Source organism: Vigna unguiculata, chromosome 9 (genome assembly GCF_004118075.2).
Source record: "Vigna unguiculata cultivar IT97K-499-35 chromosome 9, ASM411807v1, whole genome shotgun sequence".
NCBI classification, from domain to species: Eukaryota; Viridiplantae; Streptophyta; class Magnoliopsida; order Fabales; family Fabaceae; genus Vigna; species Vigna unguiculata.
The window spans coordinates 24,841,478-24,861,878 of record NC_040287.1 but is presented as its reverse complement, the minus strand read 5'-3'; the positions used below and the strand labels follow the sequence as shown (position 1 = coordinate 24,861,878).

The window sequence follows — 20,401 nt, the reverse complement described above, 5'->3', positions numbered from 1 at the left end:
CCCACAGTGAAATTACATTCCAAACTTTAATATCAAAGAAAACAAGAGCAACAATTATTTGCATAAGACAAACCCAATACAAGAAAAAAATCTTGGAATCGCAGGGATGTTCGAAAGAAAAAGATGAGTCATGAAAGAAGAACCTGAGTAACGTGTAGCTTCCCTCGCACATTAAGGACACGATTTGCCAAGTTTGACTTCAATCCCTGAGTTCACAAAGAAAATGAAAACGAAAACACAAAATAGAAAAAACACATAGAAGAGTTCAAAACGATGAAACACATTCCGTTTTTACTTTTTTGTTTTGAATTTTAGTAAAACGGAGTGTGAAATCCATGTCGGTGGACGATGAAACAGAATATACATTCCTTTCGTTTTTCTTTTTATTTTTACAAAAACAGATTATGGAATCCGTTTAGGACGCTGAAACGGATTTTAGAATCCGTTTTGAGATGTGAAGGGGGAGCCATGTGACTCCAGAGTAACGGTGCTTCTGTCCCTTGGTGCAGTCCTAAATCACAAGTTTGCAATTCCAAGCTTAAAGCTGCAGCTAAGAACCAAAAGGGGTTTGTATGTGTAAGTTGCAATGATTCCATTCAACAAACTTGCATTTGGTTGTTGGCAGCTTCAATTGGTTGCTTTCATAAAAAAACATGTGGTATTCTACATGCACTCCTTTTAAAAAAATATAAGATATGATAAGTGTTTTATAAAATAATTTTTTTAAAATAGATATCTAATTTATTTTTAAATTTGTAAAATTCTATAACTAACTTTATACAACCTTTTAATCATGTACTCTGATAGTAAGTGTGATATGTTGCTTATTTGTATTTATTTAGTTTTGCATGGTACGGGTATCTATCAAGCTTTTTTTTTTCTGACAGATTAATGGTCCATGAACAACCTCGTAAATTTGCACTACTACTATACATCTAGTTATTATTATTATTTTTTTAATATTTTAGTATACATTTTAATTAAATAATTTAATTTTACATTTTATTGCTATTTAAAGTTTATTTACCAAGAAGGTGAAAAGAGTAAGGTTTAAAAGTAATGGGGTGAGTGATTGGAATTCAAGCTGTTTTGTGTTAAAATGTATGGGAAACGGATTACAGAATCCGTTTCACAATTTTATGAAACGGAATCTGTAACCCATTTCAAAAAAAAAATTGCAATTTTTTTGGAAATGGATTACAGAATCCGTTTCACAATTTTATGAAACGGATTCTGTAATTCGGTTCCCCTACATTTTGATTTTTTTTGCGAAACGGTTTACATAATTCGTTTCATATGAAATAGTAATCGTATGTTTTGGGGGTGCAGGGAAGTTGGCGACGCAGTAAATGAAATTTACTGCGTCCCAAACCACTTTCGTCAACTTTTACCTATGTTAAATAAGGGCAAAATAGTAAATTTTGGAGGTACAGAAGAACTCTTGGAGGTGCAGGGAGTTCCTTCCAATACATTATAAGCATTTAGGAGAAAGAAGCCTTGTTATGGGGCTCAGGAATGGATTGAATATTAAACCCTGTGTCACTTCATCATCCACTTTCTTACTCCACTTTCTTACTGCATTCATAAAAGGGAAATGATATTTCAACAAAATAATTTGACAAGATTTTGACAATACACGTGCGGAGTTGGTTTCTTTGAAAATTAAAAGGGAAAAATTAATTGGAGAGAGAAAGGGAGAAAGAGAGAAAGAGAGAAAGGAAAAAAGGAAGAAAGGGAGAAGTGAAACAGAGAGAGAGAGAGAGAGAGAGAAAGAAAGCAAGTGCATGTCCCCGGAGTAACCAGATTCAGAAACCCGTGTACATGAAGTTCTCGCTGGCAAGGATTTCGTCCTCACATAGCCAAAATAAACAATTGTATGAAAAGTGGGGAGTTACTCATACGTATGTGGGGAGTTACGTCGGACTTTATGATTATTGGTTGCAGATTTTGATAAACTTTATTTAATTTTCCTATTTCGATCTTTCATTCACTCACTCACAAAGTCCTTTCCATCATTAAAAATGCATGCACTGAAGCGGCTAGTTTGTCTAACTGCACAATAAGCTAAAAGCGCAACTCAAACAAAAGTGGGGAGTAAGTCATACGTATGTGGGGAGTTACGTCAAACTTTATTTTTAAAAGTTGCAGATTTCAATATAGTTAACTAAAATTTTGTGTTTGGATCATTCGTCATTCATTCACTCACACATAAATTCCTTTCCATCATTCAATCCTCATTCAATGAATTGGGTGGTAGTCTAACCTCACAATAGCCAAAATAAACAACTGTATGAAAAGTGGGGAGTTACTCATACGTATGTGGGGAGTTACGTCAGACTTTATAATTATTGGTTGCAGATTTTGATAAACTTTATTTAAATTTTCTATTTCGATCATTCATCATTCACTCACTCACAGAGTCCTTTCCATCATTAAAAATGCATGCACTGAAGCGACTGGTTTGTCTAACTGCACAATAGGCTAAAAATGCAACTCAAACAAAAGTGAGGAGTAAGTCATACGTTTGTGGGGAGTTATGTTAAACTTTATTTTCAAACGTTGCAGATTTCAATATAGTTAATTTAAATTTTGTGTTTGGATCATTCATCATTCATTCACTGACAGACAAAGTCCTTTCATCATCCAATCCCCATTCAATGAATTGGGTGGTAGTCTAACCTCACAATAGCCAAAATAAACAACTGTATGAAAAATGGGGAGTTACTCATACGTGGGGAGTTACGTCAGACTTTATGATTATTGGTTGCAGATTTTGATAAACTTTATTTAAATTTCTTATTTCGATCATTCATCATCCATTCACTCACTCACAAAGTCCTTTCCATCATTAAAACTGCATGCACTAAAGTGGCTGGTTTGTCTAACTGCACAATTAATAGGCTAAAAAAGCAACTGAAACACATGTGTGGAGTAAGTCATACGTATGTGGGGAGTAACGTCAAACTTTGTCATTATAGGTTGCAGATCAAATAAAGTTGCTGGTTGTCTTCAGTGGGGAGTGACAAATGCATTTGTGGGGAGTCACGCATGAATATGTGGGGACTGATGTTGGTTATTACGTTTCGAGGGTTCAGATTTCTTTAATAGTTAATTTGAAATCGTATTTTCGTTCACTTTAATAACTCACTTGAAATTATTTTCCATCATCAAATATGCATTGACTTAAGTGGTTGCTTTGTTCATTGCCAATTGAGAAAATAATCAGAACAATCACAAACTAGGGAGTCAACCACTTATTTGTGGGGAGCAGTGATGCAAATTCCTAATTGCACTTCCACTTGGTTACAAAATTTAAATATCGTAACAGACATTATCATAACAGATATTGTCCTACATACAATTTCAATAAGGGATATTGTTCCTTGCCGTCGATGATGGAAGGTTGCCACAGTTTCCACAAACCCACTCCCAACTCTGAATGCAACGGTCTGGATGAATGATAGTGTATGAGAATAATATGAGTGACCTCTGGTGTGGACGGCGAAATGGTTGCCGGCGAGAACTTCATGTACGTGGGTTTTTGAATCCGGTTATTCCGGCGACAGGCACTTGCTTTCTCTCTCTCTCTCTGTTTCACTTCTTCCTGTTTTCCTTTTTCCCTTTCTCTCTTTCTCTCTTTCTCTTTTTCTCTCTCCAATTAACTTTTCCCTTTCAGTTCTCAAAAAACCAACCTCGCACGTGTATTGTCAAAATCTTGTCAAATTATTTTGTTGAAATATCATTTCCCTTCATAAAAACACCAAAAGGGTCCAAAAAACAAGTTAGAATAACTTAGCATTGTAGAGCTACATGTGGTAAACAACTATAAGAAAATATAGGACGGGATAGGACCCAGAATGCACCTTAATCAGAAGCAATCATGATATTCACCTCCACGTGGAAAGATCTAAATGGGGAATATGAGCTATTGTTGGCCAATCTTCTCCTTTTTCTTTCTCACATCGTTTCTTTAACTCAGGGTGAGTGTAACCAGAAATTGTCAAATATTGCAAACTGCGGCTTAGGCAAGTTGGAAGACACCTCAACTTGGAACAGTTGTGGATGGTTAAATCGTGAAGTAAGGAAAGGTTTCCTAAGCAATGAGGCAAGGATTCAAGGTTAGGAAGATCATCTAAGGTTAACTTCCCCAGGGCAGTCATATGTCGTAAAGCCTCATTCACGCCTTCAACCTTTTCTCTACAACCTGTGATCAAAATATCCTTAACACAAGTAAAACATTCAAAACCTGCTGATACATTCAGTAGTTTAGGACATTCAATGATTTCAAGTGTAGAAAGGTGTGGGAACATGTTTTCCCCACCCTCCCTTGATATCCTTGTCAGGTTTGGCAGATGCCTTAATGACAGAAGTTCTAAAGACATGAAAACTACCCCACCATCATCAGACTCCTCATATAGGTATTTTACATTACTAATGTTACGCAAACAAATAATCTTTAGAGAAGGCAGTTTTCCCAGCTGTGGAAGTTTCAAACAGCTTCCACAGTCATTGAGCTCCAAAAAGTTTAAGAGATGGAGAGAAGAACTGGACATCCACTTTGGGAAATAAGCACCTTTATATCCATCTATCGTCACCCTCTCAAGTTGTTTAGGATCAGGTTGAAGCACTTCAAGAATCTCCTCAACATTTTCTTGTAATTCCAATTCTTCGTCATATCTGTCCCATGATAACCGCAACTTGTTTAGTTTCTTACCAAACATATTGGCTTCTTTGGCATCCTTTACACTTTTCACTTTACCCATATGCTTGATTAAAAGGTCTCCTTTAAGCTTCAGTGGTCCCAGTTCAGCCAGAAGTGACCCTCTTTGCTTGCCAACAATGTACATGTTTAAAATCCTTAAGGATGTCAAATTCCCTACATGAGGAGGCAACCTTGACAAGGAGAAACAACCTTTCAAAGATAGTTGTTGTAGACCTTTTAAGCCTACCAAATTGTCAGGCAACTTTCGGAGATGTTTACAATAGTCTAATTTCAATATCTGCAAATTCCATAATTTACATACTGATATTGGAAGAGTTTGGAATTTTCCCAAAGAAAGGTTTAGATACCTTAGGTGTTTTAAATGACCAATTGAAGATGGGATAAATGGTTCCCACCGTTCGTAGTGAAGAACCCGCAAAGAATGACATTTCAATACATCATCACAAATTTGGCCGAAATAATTGCGTTGTGACGGTTTTATATAGGTCCTCAAAGAATTGACTTGATGTAACGGGATTGAATCCTTTCCATAAATTGAGAGATGGTGGATTCTTTCAGACAAAGTAGTTACATGATTTTGTTTTGAAACGCAGCAAACATCTATTGCAACAAATTGTGCAAGATCATGGACAAGATCATGTATCTTGAAACTTTTAACTTTCCCACACTCATCTGTCTTGATATCTTGAAAAAATGATCTCCAGTACAATTCATTCCACACACTTTCACCCACATCTTCAGCATTTAATATTTCACTGGATGAAATAAATCCATTAGTCATCCACAGTTCAATCAGATTTTCCTTTTTTATTATTTCATCTTTAGGAAATATCGCACAATAAGCAAAACATGTCCTGAGTTTTATGGGCAAGTTCAAGTAACTTAATCTCAAGGCAGGCATTATAGAGTCTTCATCTTGGGGTAAACTCCACAGGTTGTTCTCCTTAACGTTGAGCCACTCCTTTTCCTCTCTTTTGAAGCGTAAAAGACCTCCCAGTGCTTTTGCTGCAAGAGGCTCTCCCCTGCATTTCTTTACTATCTCTTTCCCTATAAACACTAGCTCTTCTGGTTCAACCTCATTTGCTCCGAAGGCTCGACTCCTAAACAATTCCCAACAATAACTATCTGGTAACTCTGACAGTGCATGAGGAGGTATTGTTCCCATAATTGCAGCAACCTTTGAAAGACGAGTGGTGACCAGAATGGAAGCACCCATCGTCCCACAAGCTAAAACAGATTTCAACTTCTGCCAATTCTCTTGCTTATCATCCCACACATCATCTAAAACAAGTAAATATCTTTTACTTCGAAGGAGATCTTGAAGCATTCTTTGAAGTGGTTCTAGATCCAAATCGTCACAGCTACGCTGGGTAACTGCTTCAATGATAGCCTTTGTTATCCTCGTCAAACTGAAATCATCAGAAACACAGACCCAAATTCTTAGCTCAAAGTGGTTGACCACCCTCTCATGATTGAAAATGAGTTGAGCAAGAGTTGTTTTTCCTAGTCCACCTAGACCCAAGATCGGATATACGGATAAATTCTCAGAACGAGAAGCAACACCAACCAAAAAGTTTATAATCTGATCCTTATCTTCTTCCCTTCCATACACCTGCGGTTCAGTGATAAACGAGGTGGTTTGGCGCCAATCACTGTCTCCACTTCTCTCGGAGACCGTCTCTGTGAAATGAAACTTAGTCCTTTCTTCACCAATTTCTTCTAACCTCTTACTTATCCTTCTCATTTTCTTGGCAATTTTGTAACGAAAAGCAACGTGTTTGGGATTAAAAGAGGATAATGAACCAAAGATTTGTACCTTATTTGATACACCCCTGATTCTTTGGAACTCCATCCCCAGAAGTTCACAGCCACACTCGTCCATGATGTCATCCAAAGTGAGAGCTGCATCTTTCAGCTTTTGAAGCCAAATCTGTATAGCTACGTCTGAGAATTGTTTGTGCTCAGCATCTTCAAGAGTTGCCTTGATGGTAGTCAGTAAACTGGCAAGTCTTTCCAAGTCATCATGGAAACCCAAAAAAAGTGCCAGCTCTTTCCCAACAAGAGAACTCAAATTTTCAAGCACTAATTCAAGAACAGCTTCAGCCATTTCCAAAGTCTTAACTCAAAAAATGAAAATGGAAAAGATGATATCCTTCAGAAATTGTAATTCAATGATAGGATTAACGTGCAACCACCCCTTGACTAAGAAGTCAACACAACGAAGGCCACAAGAAAAAAATATATTTTATAAGCAACGAAGGACCTTATTTCAACTAATATTTAATGATTAAATTTTTTAAATTTGACTTTTCCAAAATATATTTTACTTCTTTAAATCACGTTAAATATGTTTTCTTTGATGAAATTAGTTTCCTTTTAAAATTTTAAAATTTTAGACCGAACTAATTTAGTCATTTGTTTTTATAAATAAGTAAATTTAGTATTTTTAACCAAATTTTTTTAAATTTATTTAACATTTCAAATACACTAACATAATTTAACTTTTTCAAAATATAATTTACTTCTTTTAAATCACGTTAAATATGTTTTTTCTTAACTTCAATGTGTAATAAAGCTAACAAAGAGCAAACAATGTAATAGTACCACAACCCAACAATAGAGAAAAATAACAAATGATAATTCAAGTGGAATTTTATTGCTTAGGAAAGTCAAGGTTCAACATCGATGGTTATATCAGGTTGTAAAATAGTATCAGCAAGAAGTAAATCCCACTAGAGTATGGATCTGGAAAAGAATAAGGAATAATCAGGAAGGGACAGAGAATTCTAGAAAAACACTCAAAGGTAGGGGAAAAAAGACACATATATCACTCATGCTCCACTATGCCACAAAATCTTTTTGTATATACTATTCTTTGTCTTTTTCCTCAAACTTCTCCTTTGTCCACCCACTAAGGGATCTTTCTCCACGTGTCCCAAAGGTCTAACTAATTCTCCTTCTTTTCCCAACTCATCACCGCATGTTACACAATGTTAATTGGAATTAGTCTTCCTTTAAAACTTTGAACCAATTTACTCAATTATTTTTTATAAATGTGTGAATTTAGTACCTTTTAACCAAATTTTGTTAAGTTTATTTGACGTTTCAAACACGTCTTGCAACTAACATTGAAGTGAAAATATGTTAAATAATGTAAACAACTTAAATATTATCGTAAAAATTAAGGCACCAAAAATATATTTAATCCTTTTAAATTAATATATATACATATATATATATATATATATATATATTAATTTTAGAATTTGTGCATCTATCGTCCAACATTCACATTTTTATTATCAATTTGGCATATGTTATATTGTAAAACTCATCTCACTTTTATAGAAAAATAGTACACTTTTATTTGAAAAATGTAAAGAATATATTGAAAGAGGCAGAAGTTAAGAAAAATATTTAACATTCACTGCAAGAAAATTATTAAAAAGTGACTAATTTTATGATAAAAATTATGTTTAGAAATTAATTTCGTAATTATAGACTATAGTTAAATTTTTAGTTTATAAATTGATAGTTAAATTGGTTATTGTAGTGACTAATTATTTTTTATCACTAAAACTAATCATTAATTAAAGATATTTTTGTAGTTGTTGTTCTTGTTATAGATAAAAAAAATTAAATGTTTTAGTCGTTTAAATAAGGGAAGATAATATCTATCATATCTCACAAAACTTTTAGGAATGTTAATATATGATTATTTTGTAATTGACTGATGTGTTTGATATGTGAACTAGGTTGTGATGTTTGAAAATGATAAATACAAGTTTTATATGTTGTTCGAGAATAATTGTATGTTATAGGTACAATTGGATACAATTGGTGTGAATATTTTGATATAATTGATGTTTGATACTCAAATGGTCTTTGTAGAGGTTTTAGAGTTATATGGATTGGATGAATATGTATAATTTTGCTTAAATCAATTTCTACATACTTGTGCAGATTTGCTTACTCGTTGGGTGAATGTGTTGATCTGCAGAATTATACAGATCACCTATCTGTAGAATTATGTAGATTCGCAAACTCGCTGAGCGAGTAATACTCACTGGGAGAATTTCCAAGTCAGGAACTTCCAGACTTGGACTAGTGGCTGGTTGAGTGCTACTCGTTGGGCGAGCATAGGCCAGTGGCTGGGCGAGTGCTACTAGCTAGGCGAGTAAGTACAGACTTGAAACTTGCATTCTTGAGTGATTTGAATGGTATTTTTTGTGATTATAGAAGCTTTGCAATTATTATGAATGATGAGTATATGATATGAGATTGTTTATATATATGAGACTGGGTTGAGATTGGTTTATGCTAACCCAAAGAGGATAAGTAGTGATTGTGGTAGTGTAGGCATTGAGGTAGGGATTGTCTTGGCAGTTATCCTGACACTCTAATAACTATTCAAATTATCAAGTAGAGAGGAATGGGATATGTGGTGAGGGGAGCAGGAGGTCCTAGCCTAGGGGTTTTTCCTTACCATAGGTGTTAACGGACTGACCTTGTTTGTGGTAGAGTTTTCACTATTAATCTGTTGCTCTATAGAGCATGAGATGCCATTACAAGTGCATAACTGACTACATCTGACCTCAATGCACGTATCCAGATTAGTTGAGTCATAGTTATAAATATATGTATGTTAATATCTACTTGTCTGTTGTTGTTATATATATCAATATTATATGCTTTAAGATAATTCTTTAAAAGTTATTAGCTTACCCTTCTTCTGTGTTTTTGTCTTGTATTGTATGTTTTCCTTTTGCGATGATCACCTATTCGGTGGGAGCAGTGGTGATTGCAGTTTCAGAGACACCTCTAGAGGTTGAGGAGTCATCTTTTAGGTCGGAAGAAGGTCTTAGTGGGAAGTTGTTGTAAGTGGTTAGCTTGTGTTTAGAGTTAGAAATGTTTGGTATGTATAATTGGTACATTTATATAGTCTGATCGTTTATAAGACTGTATTAATATACTTTATAGATTTGTTTGTATATTTTGAACACTAGGGTGGAACATCCTAATTTCTTTGTTTTAAGCTGCTAAAATTGGGACGTTGCACAATGAAACTACTTTAGGAAAAACATATTTATATATTATTGTAAGGAATTAAAACATTAGTGCAATATGTATTTTTATAAGTAGTTTTGTTTTATATGTGAAGTGGTAGGGACATTCTTCTTGTTGTAAGTTTCCAATGTTTTATGTTTTTCTTCTTTTTCTTTAATTTTTTTTCTTTCTACGTTCTCTTCAACATTTGGGCTGCTTTAGTGTTGATTGTTTAGATTTTTTAGATATTTAGTAGGGATATATATATATATATATATATATATATATATATATATATATTGAATTCATGGGTCTTTTCTTATACTACAAATTGGCTTTTTATTTTTTAAGGTTCATTAGGGAGATATTATATAGAAGTGACTTGAGTCTAATCCACATAAAAAATTAACATCACTTCTAACTCAAGATCTCAAAGCATTATATTTATAGGCATTTTCTCTTACATTGCTTAATTTTGTTGTTTCTATCCAATGTAGGATTTAGACTCAAACTTGAATTATTATCGACATATGTAGTGATATTTTATTGGTGAATAATTTCTTATGAGAAATTAGAACCTTTTCTAAGCTTTTGGAATAAATTCTTAAAAAACATGTGAATTACGGTAGAAGAATATAAAAAAAAAATTATAACATCGAGTACGATGACCAAGATTTAGTTTATTCAAATTGATTCCAATGTTGTTGAGGATGCTATTGATACACTAGGTGAAGAGGCTAATGAAAAAGTAGTCCAGGTTTAGTCTGAACTTGAGTTTCCAATTGGTCTACATCAGCCTCAAAATATTATATATGAAGTTGTTGTTATTATGCCAATTCATTTATAAGATTGTTGATTTCGCTTTCGTCATTAAACCTATTGGTATAGATGTTGTTGTTTATGAATTAGGTAGTAATGTTGATAATTTCTTTGACCTGAATTCTATTTTAATGATGATAGCTTTTAGGTTAATGAAGATGCAGACGTTGAAAACACTAAGATAATTCTATTTGAGGAAGGAGTGATAGCTGCCACTGTTGTGAGTGAGATGAAGGCTCCTATTCTAGTTTCATGCATCCACCACCAGTGCAGGAAGGGCCTTTGGCAGCGGTTGTTTATCATATTCTGCACCGGTTCGGGAACCGAAGCATATTGGGGCGAGGCCAAAAGAGCACAGCTTTTGGCCTCGGTTAAGAACCGAAGCCATAGAGTGCCCTTCTGCCTCGGTTCAGACGAACCCGAGGCCATAGAGCCCACCTTTTGGCCTCGGTTTTCTGTGCCACCCGAGGCCATATGAGCTTTTTTTTTTTTTTTAAATTCGATACCCTTTTGGCCTCGGTTTTGGTTGCAACCGAGGCCATATGGGCTTTTTTTTTTAAATTCGATACCCCTTTTGGCCTCGGTTTTGGTTGCACCCGAGGCCAAAAGTTTGCTTTTTGCTTCGGTTCTGGTATGAACCGAGGCCTAATACGCTGTTTTTTTTTAATGCAGTTTCTGATTTGGTGTTATTCCCACATTTGAACCTGCAAATTTTATTCAGCACCCAGCACAGACCAAATAGACCAGAACAGAATATTTTAAAACACATCTACAATTCAAATTCATTTAAAAGACAATTACAAATCTTTTGTAATCAACATACATGTTCTAATCAATACTATGGTACATTTCAATTATATATTTGGCACATGCTATCCTACCAAACTTGATGGACTTTGCGGGAATTGTTGCAGGACTCTTGAATGTCTACAAAATAATAGATTAAGTTAAGTTAGTATATAAAAAGGAAATATTGCAAAGTATTCATTTTAATTCAAATATATATTACCGTTTCCCAATTTGTTGTAATACGAGCACGCACAGTGGTTGTCATCCATTGCATTATATAGTAACCGCACTCATATGAGCCGGTTTGTCTATTACACTACATTGTATTAACAACGTTACAATTAATTAATGAAGAAAATCAAGCAAACAATCATGAAGATATGGATAGAAATATAAAACCTGGAGAGAACACCATACAAGACCTTTTGCCTTAGTCGTTGATCTCCCTAACAACATGTTATGTGCAGCAATTGAACTATGATATAGGGAATAAGTTAGGATATTTTTATATAACATGTCATATTCATAAGATTGATATTGAGGTTCTTACCAATCTATCACTTGTCTAAGATGGTTGGGGGGAGGGCGATGCAAAGAGCAAAACCACACAGCAAGGTTCTCCCTTAGGGAAACCACAAGTAACTGCCAATGACGCCTGATAAGAAAATAAATTCATTGTTATGCATTAAAATGACTTATTATATCTTTCGATCATTGAAGCTTCTGGACGATATTGATTTTTCACATACCCTTTCAAAATCTTCATGTAACGTTCAATGGGATACATCCATCTTAAGTATACTGGTCCACAAAACTTGATTTCTCTCACCACATGAACAAGTAAATGTACCATGATGTCAAAAAATGATGGAGGGAAAAACATCTCTAGCTGACACAAGATGATAACAATTTCAGCTTGAAGTTCATCTAACTTTAAAGGATCAATGACTTTACTACAAATTGAAGAGAAGAATGCACACAAACGCGTTATAGTTTGTCTAACATTTTTGGGTAAAATTCCACGAATAGCTACAGGTAACAATTGTTGCATTAAGATGTGGCAATCGTGAGACTTGAGGCCAACAAGCTTCAAGTCTTGCATGGACACTAAACTCTGAATATTTGAAGAGTATCCTTGAGGTACCTTGACACTCTTTAAACATAAGCAAAAACTTATCTTCTCTTGTCTAGACATAGTGTAACATGCAGGGGGCAAATAAGTGCGCCTACCAACCTCCCTTGGTGCCAAGTCTTCTCGGATCTTCATTTCAACCAAATCCAAACGAGCATTTACTCCATCTTTTGTCTTTCCCTGAATGTTGAGTAGTGTACCAATCAAGCTATCACACACATTCTTCTCTACATGCATGACATCTATGCAATGCCTAACTTCTAACTTCGACCAATATGGAAGGTCAAAGAATATTGATTTTTTCTTCCAAGGGCTCGATGCAGATGACTTCTTGGACGTTTTACCAAATACATGATGTACTTTATTAACTTTTTCATGAATTTCAATGCCAGTTAATGGAGTTGGTGCTTTGTCATTCTCTTGATGTCCATTGAATGCTTTCTTTAACCTTCGATAAGGATGATTAGCTTGTAAAAACCTTCAATGGCGCAGATACACGGTCTTCCTTCCATTTTTCAATTGATGAGATGCAGTGTTTTCTTTACATATAGGACACGCTTTATGACCCTTGACACTGTACCCTGACAAATTACCATAAGCTGGAAAGTCATTAATGGTGCAAAATAACATTGCATGCATCATGAAAGTTTCAGAAGCAACAGCATCAAATACTTCAACACCATCAACCCACAACACCTTCAAGTCTTCAACAAGAGGATTGAGATATACATCTATGTCATTTCCAGGCTGCTTTGGACCAGATATCATCATAGACAACATCATGTATTTTCTCTTCATGCAGAGTCCAGGAGATAAGTTGTAAATGAATAATATAACAGGCCAACAACTGTGATTTGTACTTAAATTACCAAATGGATTCATTCCATCGGTAGCTAAGCCAAAACGAATATTTCTACATTCTTCACCGAACTTGGGAAATTCCTGATCAATATTTTTCCATTGCATTGAATCAGCTGGATGACGAAGGAGTCCGTCACATCTTCTCTCAGTTGCATGCCATCTAAGGTTTTTAGCGTCTTTAGGATTTGCAAACAAACGCTTAAGTCTAGGCACGATTGGAAGGTACCAGACTACTTTCAAAGCAGATCCTTCCTTCTCTATTTGACCATTATCTTCACTGTTTCTTTTCTGCTTGTACCGTGATGACCCACACTTTGGACATTTTTTCAAATCTTCAAATTCTTTTCTGTATAATATGCAATCATTAGGACATGCGTGTATCCTTTTATACTCCATACCCATCGGACAAAGAATTTTCTTGGCATCATAGTTTCGAGTGGGTAGAGTATTTCCTTCGGGAAGAATTTCATTCAAGAGCACGAGCAATTTTGTGAAGCTTTTATCTGTCCAACCATTGGTCGCTTTCAAATTCATAAGTCTTAAAACCGCTGATAATCGCGTGAACTTAGTTGAACCAACATACAACGGAGTTTCCGCATCAGCAGACATCGTCTCATACACATGCGCTTGTGCAAAAGCTTCTGCGCCAACATCCCGTATCATGTCCTCTATATTGTCTTCTTCTACTCGCTCTTCACATCGCTCTTCACATCGCTCTTCCCGTCGCTCTTCTCGTCGCTCTTTCATGGAGGAATTGGCAAGATATTCAGATCGAGAAACAGTTGGAATGTGTATTAATTCGCCGTGCCATGTCCATATTGTATAACTTTTAAGGAAACCATCACAAATAAGATGTTCCCTAACTTGAGTTGCATTCAATTTTCTTCCATTCAAACAGTTGACACACGGACATCTGAACTTCACCTCATCATCACTTCTCCCCTCATAACGTTGCGCAAATTTTATAAATTCCTCTACTCCATTCTCATACTCAGCGCTAATACGTGGTAAATTAATCCAATCTCGATCCATACTGAAATTGCGTGAACAATTTCAGTAATCTTTGAATCAATGCTCACGTCGTAATCAAGGTGTGACCCTATCCCATTTAAGAAGATTCACTTTCCTTATTTTATTGGTACATATTACTTTTAAAATACATATCTTAAATTTCACGAAATTTTGCCAGCATTTCGCATTGGCCTTCAGGATACACGAAATGAAAGTGATTATAAATCACAATCAAATATGCACCCGAAGATCAATACAAAACACAATTGACAAATATTCATGAATTTTAAGATATGTATTTTAAATATATATGCACTAATAAATTACTAGAAAGTGATTAATCTTCTTAAACTGTCCAATCGGACAATTCAAGATTCAATACATTTAAATTATTAGTATTGTATCCCCTTATATCTAATTTTAAAAAAAATGTAATTTTTTCAAAATGAAAACTCGGGGACAATACATAATTTACGTATTGAATCTCAAACGGGAAACTAAGGCTAACTCACATATAAGAAAAACAAACAACATGTTTTAACAAATAATTAATAAAATATATAAATCAAACAGCAGATTGGCATCATAGGAAAATATTAGAATTAGGAACTTGGGAGCGCGTAAAAAGAGTAGATGACACTGGAAGATGATGCAATTCAATGCGTTCGAAAGCTACAAGAGATAACAAAAAACACAAGAGAAAGTCATAATTAACATACACAAAAACAGAAAAACAAACATACACAAAAACAGAAAATCAAACAAAAACGCGTTGAAAATTTACCTTAAAAAAAACCGCGGCGCGACAATTGCGGTAAAAGAACCAAAATGTTCGCGTGGTGGTGGAGGGACGCCGGAACACTTGCAGAGAGACAGAGAGAGCGACCACTGTCGGAGCAACGTGGCTGGAGGCGAGACGACACGGCAGCAGGGGGCTGGCGTCGTTTTCTCGCCGGAAGTCGCGGAGAGAGAGGGAGAGACAGCGGCGGCTCGCGTGCTCGCGTGGTTTTCTCGACGGGGTGGCAGTGGTGGAGGAGAGAAATGGAGGAGGAGCAGCGCGTGGTGGCCGGAATTGCAGAGAGAAATGGAGGAGAGAAATGGAGGAGCTGCGCGCGCGAGGAAGAAAGGGGCTGCAGTTTTGAGCCCTAATTAAACACTATGGCCTCGGTTCAATTTAGAACCGAGGCATATAACCCCTTTTGGCCTCGGGTCCCCACCACCCGAGGCCTAAAACCACTTTTGGCACCGGCTATTGTCACAACCGAGGCCTATAAGTCAAAACGAGAATGGCATTTTTGAAATTTTGGGCATCCTTTTTGGCTTCGGGCCTTCTTAACCGAGGCCTAACAGCTCTTTTGGCTTCGGGTTTCTTACAACTGAGGCCTATAACTGATTTTGGCTTCGGGTTGTAGGGGAACCGAGGCATAAAAGTTGCCTATAATTGCAAAATTGCCACCGCGCCATTATAGGCTTCGGTTCCTGGCCAACTGAGGCCTATAAGGCGAGGTAGAAATCCAATTCTGCACTAGTGCACATATCTCACAAATTTTGAATAAAATATAAAAAAGATACATATTGTATAGCACTCCTCAAAGACATTGTCAAATTCTAATTATAAATGCTCGTGATAACACCGTAAGATCATTGTCGGTGGTAATGATTACCTTTACGCAAGGTAATAAAAGTATAAAATGTAGACAAGATAAAGTTTTAATTGAGTCTTACGGTGGCACTAATACAAAAAAGGTTTTTAACGTTCGGTATTTTTGGTCTTTGATGTCTGTTCAAACACCAACGTTGTATTGGGTGACGTCAAAATTGATGTCGGAAAGCAGAGCAGACGTTAATTAACATCGAGGCCAGGAGAGTCAGACGTTAATTAACATCGGGGCCAGGAGAGTCAGACGTCAAATAACGTCTATCAAGGTTCTACCAGACGTCAAACAGTTCAGTTTTTTTTTAAGTTTTGTTGTTTTTACAACATTCTCACACCTGAAAATCAGAAAATTTCCATAATAGTTTCTAAAAGCTTTTCTTAAAAGTATTAACTTTCATATTTCAGAACTACTAGTTAATCAATAACTAGAAAAAGCCATTGAATAAAATGCCTTGTAGTTTAAAAAAAATGAGTACAACAATATTGCATAGCTATGATAATTTATACTACATAAATATGTTAGGTATTTGTTATCCTCATGCCATTACCTTAATCTTATGTCGAGAGAAGAAAATAACTCTAACAGATTACAAGAGATGTCTCGTAACAAAATCAGACCAAAGAGAAACAAAAGACATGAAAAAGAACATTACCTCAGTTACTTGTTGGTTTTGAGGTCCTTGATTTAACCTTACCTCACTCACCCTTCTTAATGGAGAATTAAAGATCAAGGAGTGACCACCTAAATATTACTCCAAGGCAACTTAGAGGTCAGTTTAAAGAAATGTAAACACTTCAACATCATTCGTAAAAAAGAAAAATACTAAGTGTAAGACCCGAGAAAAATTAAATAGTTAATTAAATAATTATTTAATAAATGCGGGTAATAGGAGCATTTAAAGTATTTAATGCAGATAGCTATGATGTGGATAAGTACTAGCTCAATTGGTTGAGAGTACTTTATTATGTGTGAGGAATTGGGTTCGAGTCTTATGTGTGCTAATTGTGGGTTATTTAATTATGAATTTTTAAGTTATATATTTTAAAGAGTGATGTGATCGCATAACCTTATAATTTAAGGAATTATCATAGTTGTGATTTGGTTGAATTGGTTGTGCACTTGCTTTGTGATTATAGGGTTATGAGTTCAAACCTTGTTGAGAACTAAATAATTTTCTTTTACCAATTTTTCCTTTGGCATGAATGTGAAAGGGTTAGAAACCTAGCAGCCAATAGAGAGCTTACCTAAGAGCTGGAAAACATTTGGATAATTAAACATTGATGAGCCTTAATCTATTTTTTTATTAAAATTCGTTTAAGGCACTAAAGGGTAATTGTGAGAGAGGAAAAGAGATTAGAGGAAAGAGGCTGAGAGTTAAGTGTGAGGGTTTGGGTGGAAGCTTTTCAGAGGCAATTGGCACGATGTAGACCAAGGAGTTAGAGTGCAAACCATTGTTAGAGTGCAAGCAAAGGACAAGGGTGGTTTTTGGGTTAAAGTCACGTTCAATCCGAATTTGGAGCGAGGATCAGAGGTAAGGGGAGTTGTTTTAATGCCTTCTGACTCATGAATAATGTACTGCGTTGAAATGGACTGGATTGTATGAGTTTTCATGATGCATGGTGCTATTGTTCGCGTATTATGGGAATCTACCTAGAAACCGCCTGGCGGGCTTGCATGTGCCGCCAGGCGGTACATCAGTGTTAACCCAATTCTGGGTGTTTGTGTTTGAGTTTCTTAGCGGCAAGTTCGTCCCGCCAGGCGGTGCATGTTGTATGACGCTGTTTTGACATCTTTTCGTGGAGTTTATGGTGTGTTTTTTTTTCGAATGATGTATTAATGGATTGTAATAATTGATGATATGCTTGGAATTATGTGCTCGTGATTATATATGGTGGGTTGAACATGAGGAATCCCTGATAGAATGGGTAATTTCATTGTTTGTTGGGTGCGTAAGTGACGGGGATTGGAAAATCGGGAAATGCGTTAGTGCGAAATCATATTGTAGGAGACGACTGAATCTGCGAGTGGGGCAAAGGGTTCACGAGTGCAGGAAAATTGGGCTTTTAACCTTATTCTAGTATGCCGCCTAGCGGCACCTCATCAACCGCTAGGCGATAGTGGCGTTGCGGGTCTGTTCTGGTTGTTTTGATTAATTGGTCTTGGGGGGAAAAGGAAACACTAACAGGTGAATTCGTGAGGGCTGAACTTGGCAGGAAAAGAGGATAATAATGAAGGGGGAGGGAGTGTAGTGGAATGGCGACAATATAGTAGTCATAAGGATACACTTAGGATGATGAAGTGTTGAAATTCATGGACTCTAGGAATGAGTTTAAATTGCACAATGGAATTAGGAGAAAGAAACAGCACTGGTCTTCTCTGTGGAAATTAGAATTGGGGTCAAAATAATTGAGAAATATTGGATGATAAGTGATGTATAAAATTAATTAAGTTTAGGAGTTGGAATGGTATAAGAGTAGGTGGCTGTGGGTTAACAAAATAAGTGGAGATGGGTGGTGTAGCCTAAAGTGGTGTAGGAATGCTATTACTCAGATTGGAGTAAGTACAATGGAATGAATTAGGTAACCTTCTTAAGTTAGGTTGGACAACTATGAGTGAAAAGGGAATTTGGTGAATCAAATGGTGAGAGTAAAAGAGTATATGATTGAGTTATAGGGAACTAGAGTGATGGTAGAATGTTAAAATAACTAGTTGGTATTGGAAACTTATGTGATAGGTACCATAGAGCAAATCTGAGTTGTAGAATCAACTACATCGTGTGCCAAATCAGTAGAGGAGTGTCTCTAGTATGGCGCCTGGTGGTCTGCTGATAACCGCCAGGCGAGAAAACAACTACAGAGGTCCCTGTGTCGCGTGGCGCCTGACGGCAAGGCGTGCTCCGACAAGCGGTAGCTGTAAAAACAATGGCGCTGAAAGGGCACTGGCGCCTGGCGGTGAGCTGGTACCGCTAGGCGGTCTGGAACGATTTCGCCTAGCGGCGTGGATGCTGGGCCAGGCAAAATGTTGTTGTTCTTGTTTCGTTTTATGTATTGTTTGAGCACTGATATTACACTTGGATCGGGAGATGTTGTGCCATGAGCGGGTAGGTTCATGGAGGGTGGTTAACATGTGATGATATGAGCGGGGAGGTTCATATCCAGTTACTCTCACGTGGGGATACGAGCGAGGTAAGTTCGTATGTTCTGTGCTCACGTTTGAGAGATGCCATGTGCGAGGAGGTACGTGGCTGGTGGATCACATGTGTTGGACTACGGGCGGGTAGGTCTGTAAAGCAGGACTACGAGCGAGGAGGTTCGTAGAGCAAGACTACGAGCGGGGAGGTTCGTAGAGGCAGGACCACAAGCGGGCAGGTTCGTGTGAGCATCATATTCCCGAATCCAAGGCTAACCAGTTGTGTGATTTGAAGGCTATCACACCTTGGGGTTAAGGTCTTGGCCAAGAACTATGTAGAATGAATAAGATGGGTGCATGATTTATCTTGCGTATTTTATATCTGTTATTTTATTTTCTCAGCTCACCCTTTCTGTTTGTGTATGGCGATGATCGTGTGATTCGTTACACGGGAGCAGATGTTGATACAGGTGGTGCTGAGGATGTCCAGGCGACAGAGTGAGGGCTAGCTTTGGGATTAGAGCTAGGGTTTTTCTCACATGTATTTTATTATGTTTTTATTTATGAACACGGTTTTTGGGAACTTGTAACACTTTATTGTTTATGTTATAAGTTTTGACATGTGTTTTTCATAAATTTAAATTTTCCCGCGTTTGGAGTATTATTAATGCGACTTTTGATATAATTTATTTCTTTTATTATTTATTTTAAGTAATATTCCTTAGGGATGTTACACTAAGAACTCTCATGTAATGAAAACATAAACTTTATAGTTCATGGAATGAGTCATCCTTCATTATTCACTCCACCCTAAATTCATTATGACTCATTTTCGTATGGAATTCACAACATTAATCACCACATCACGCTCATCTACCCTCCAAATTGGATACGAGGTTTTCAATTCAATTTCAATTTCAATTTCAAATGGCATGCATAATTAAAAGTCTAAAAGGAGGCAATCCACATGAGAGTGTCTGGTACACTCCTTATAATCATACACATATGAAAAGAATTACCTATAGTATGCATCATGCCATTGTAATCACAATTAACACTCAATTTAGTAATAACCCTAAATTTATAAATGGAAAACTAACCACTTCTAGCAAAATTAAAGACGAACTTGGAGAGGGTGGCTTTAAGGTCTCCGCATGCTGTTAGCCAAATGGGGATGAAGAGCAAGTGGGACGAATCTCAAAACGCTGGAAATGGGGATGAAAACGCAAAATA

General features: G+C 36.4%; 1 protein-coding gene across 1 annotated transcript; it reads right to left on the bottom strand.

Annotated features, from left to right (window-relative positions):
• Positions 1-3,863: 3,863 nt before the first annotated feature.
• LOC114162332 (putative disease resistance protein RGA4) lies at positions 3,864-6,909 on the bottom strand. The gene has a single exon (XM_028046186.1). It carries the CDS (start codon positions 6,828-6,830, stop codon positions 3,888-3,890), a length of 2,943 nt encoding a protein of 980 aa, XP_027901987.1. The 5' UTR covers positions 6,831-6,909; the 3' UTR covers positions 3,864-3,887.
• Between the last annotated feature and the right edge of the window lie 13,492 nt (positions 6,910-20,401).

What these genes read in the sequence shown, in the direction of transcription:
- LOC114162332 (XM_028046186.1), bottom strand. Translation starts at nt 6,830, where the DNA reads ATGGCTGAAGCTGTTCTTGAATTAGTGCTTGAAAATTTGAGTTCTCTT.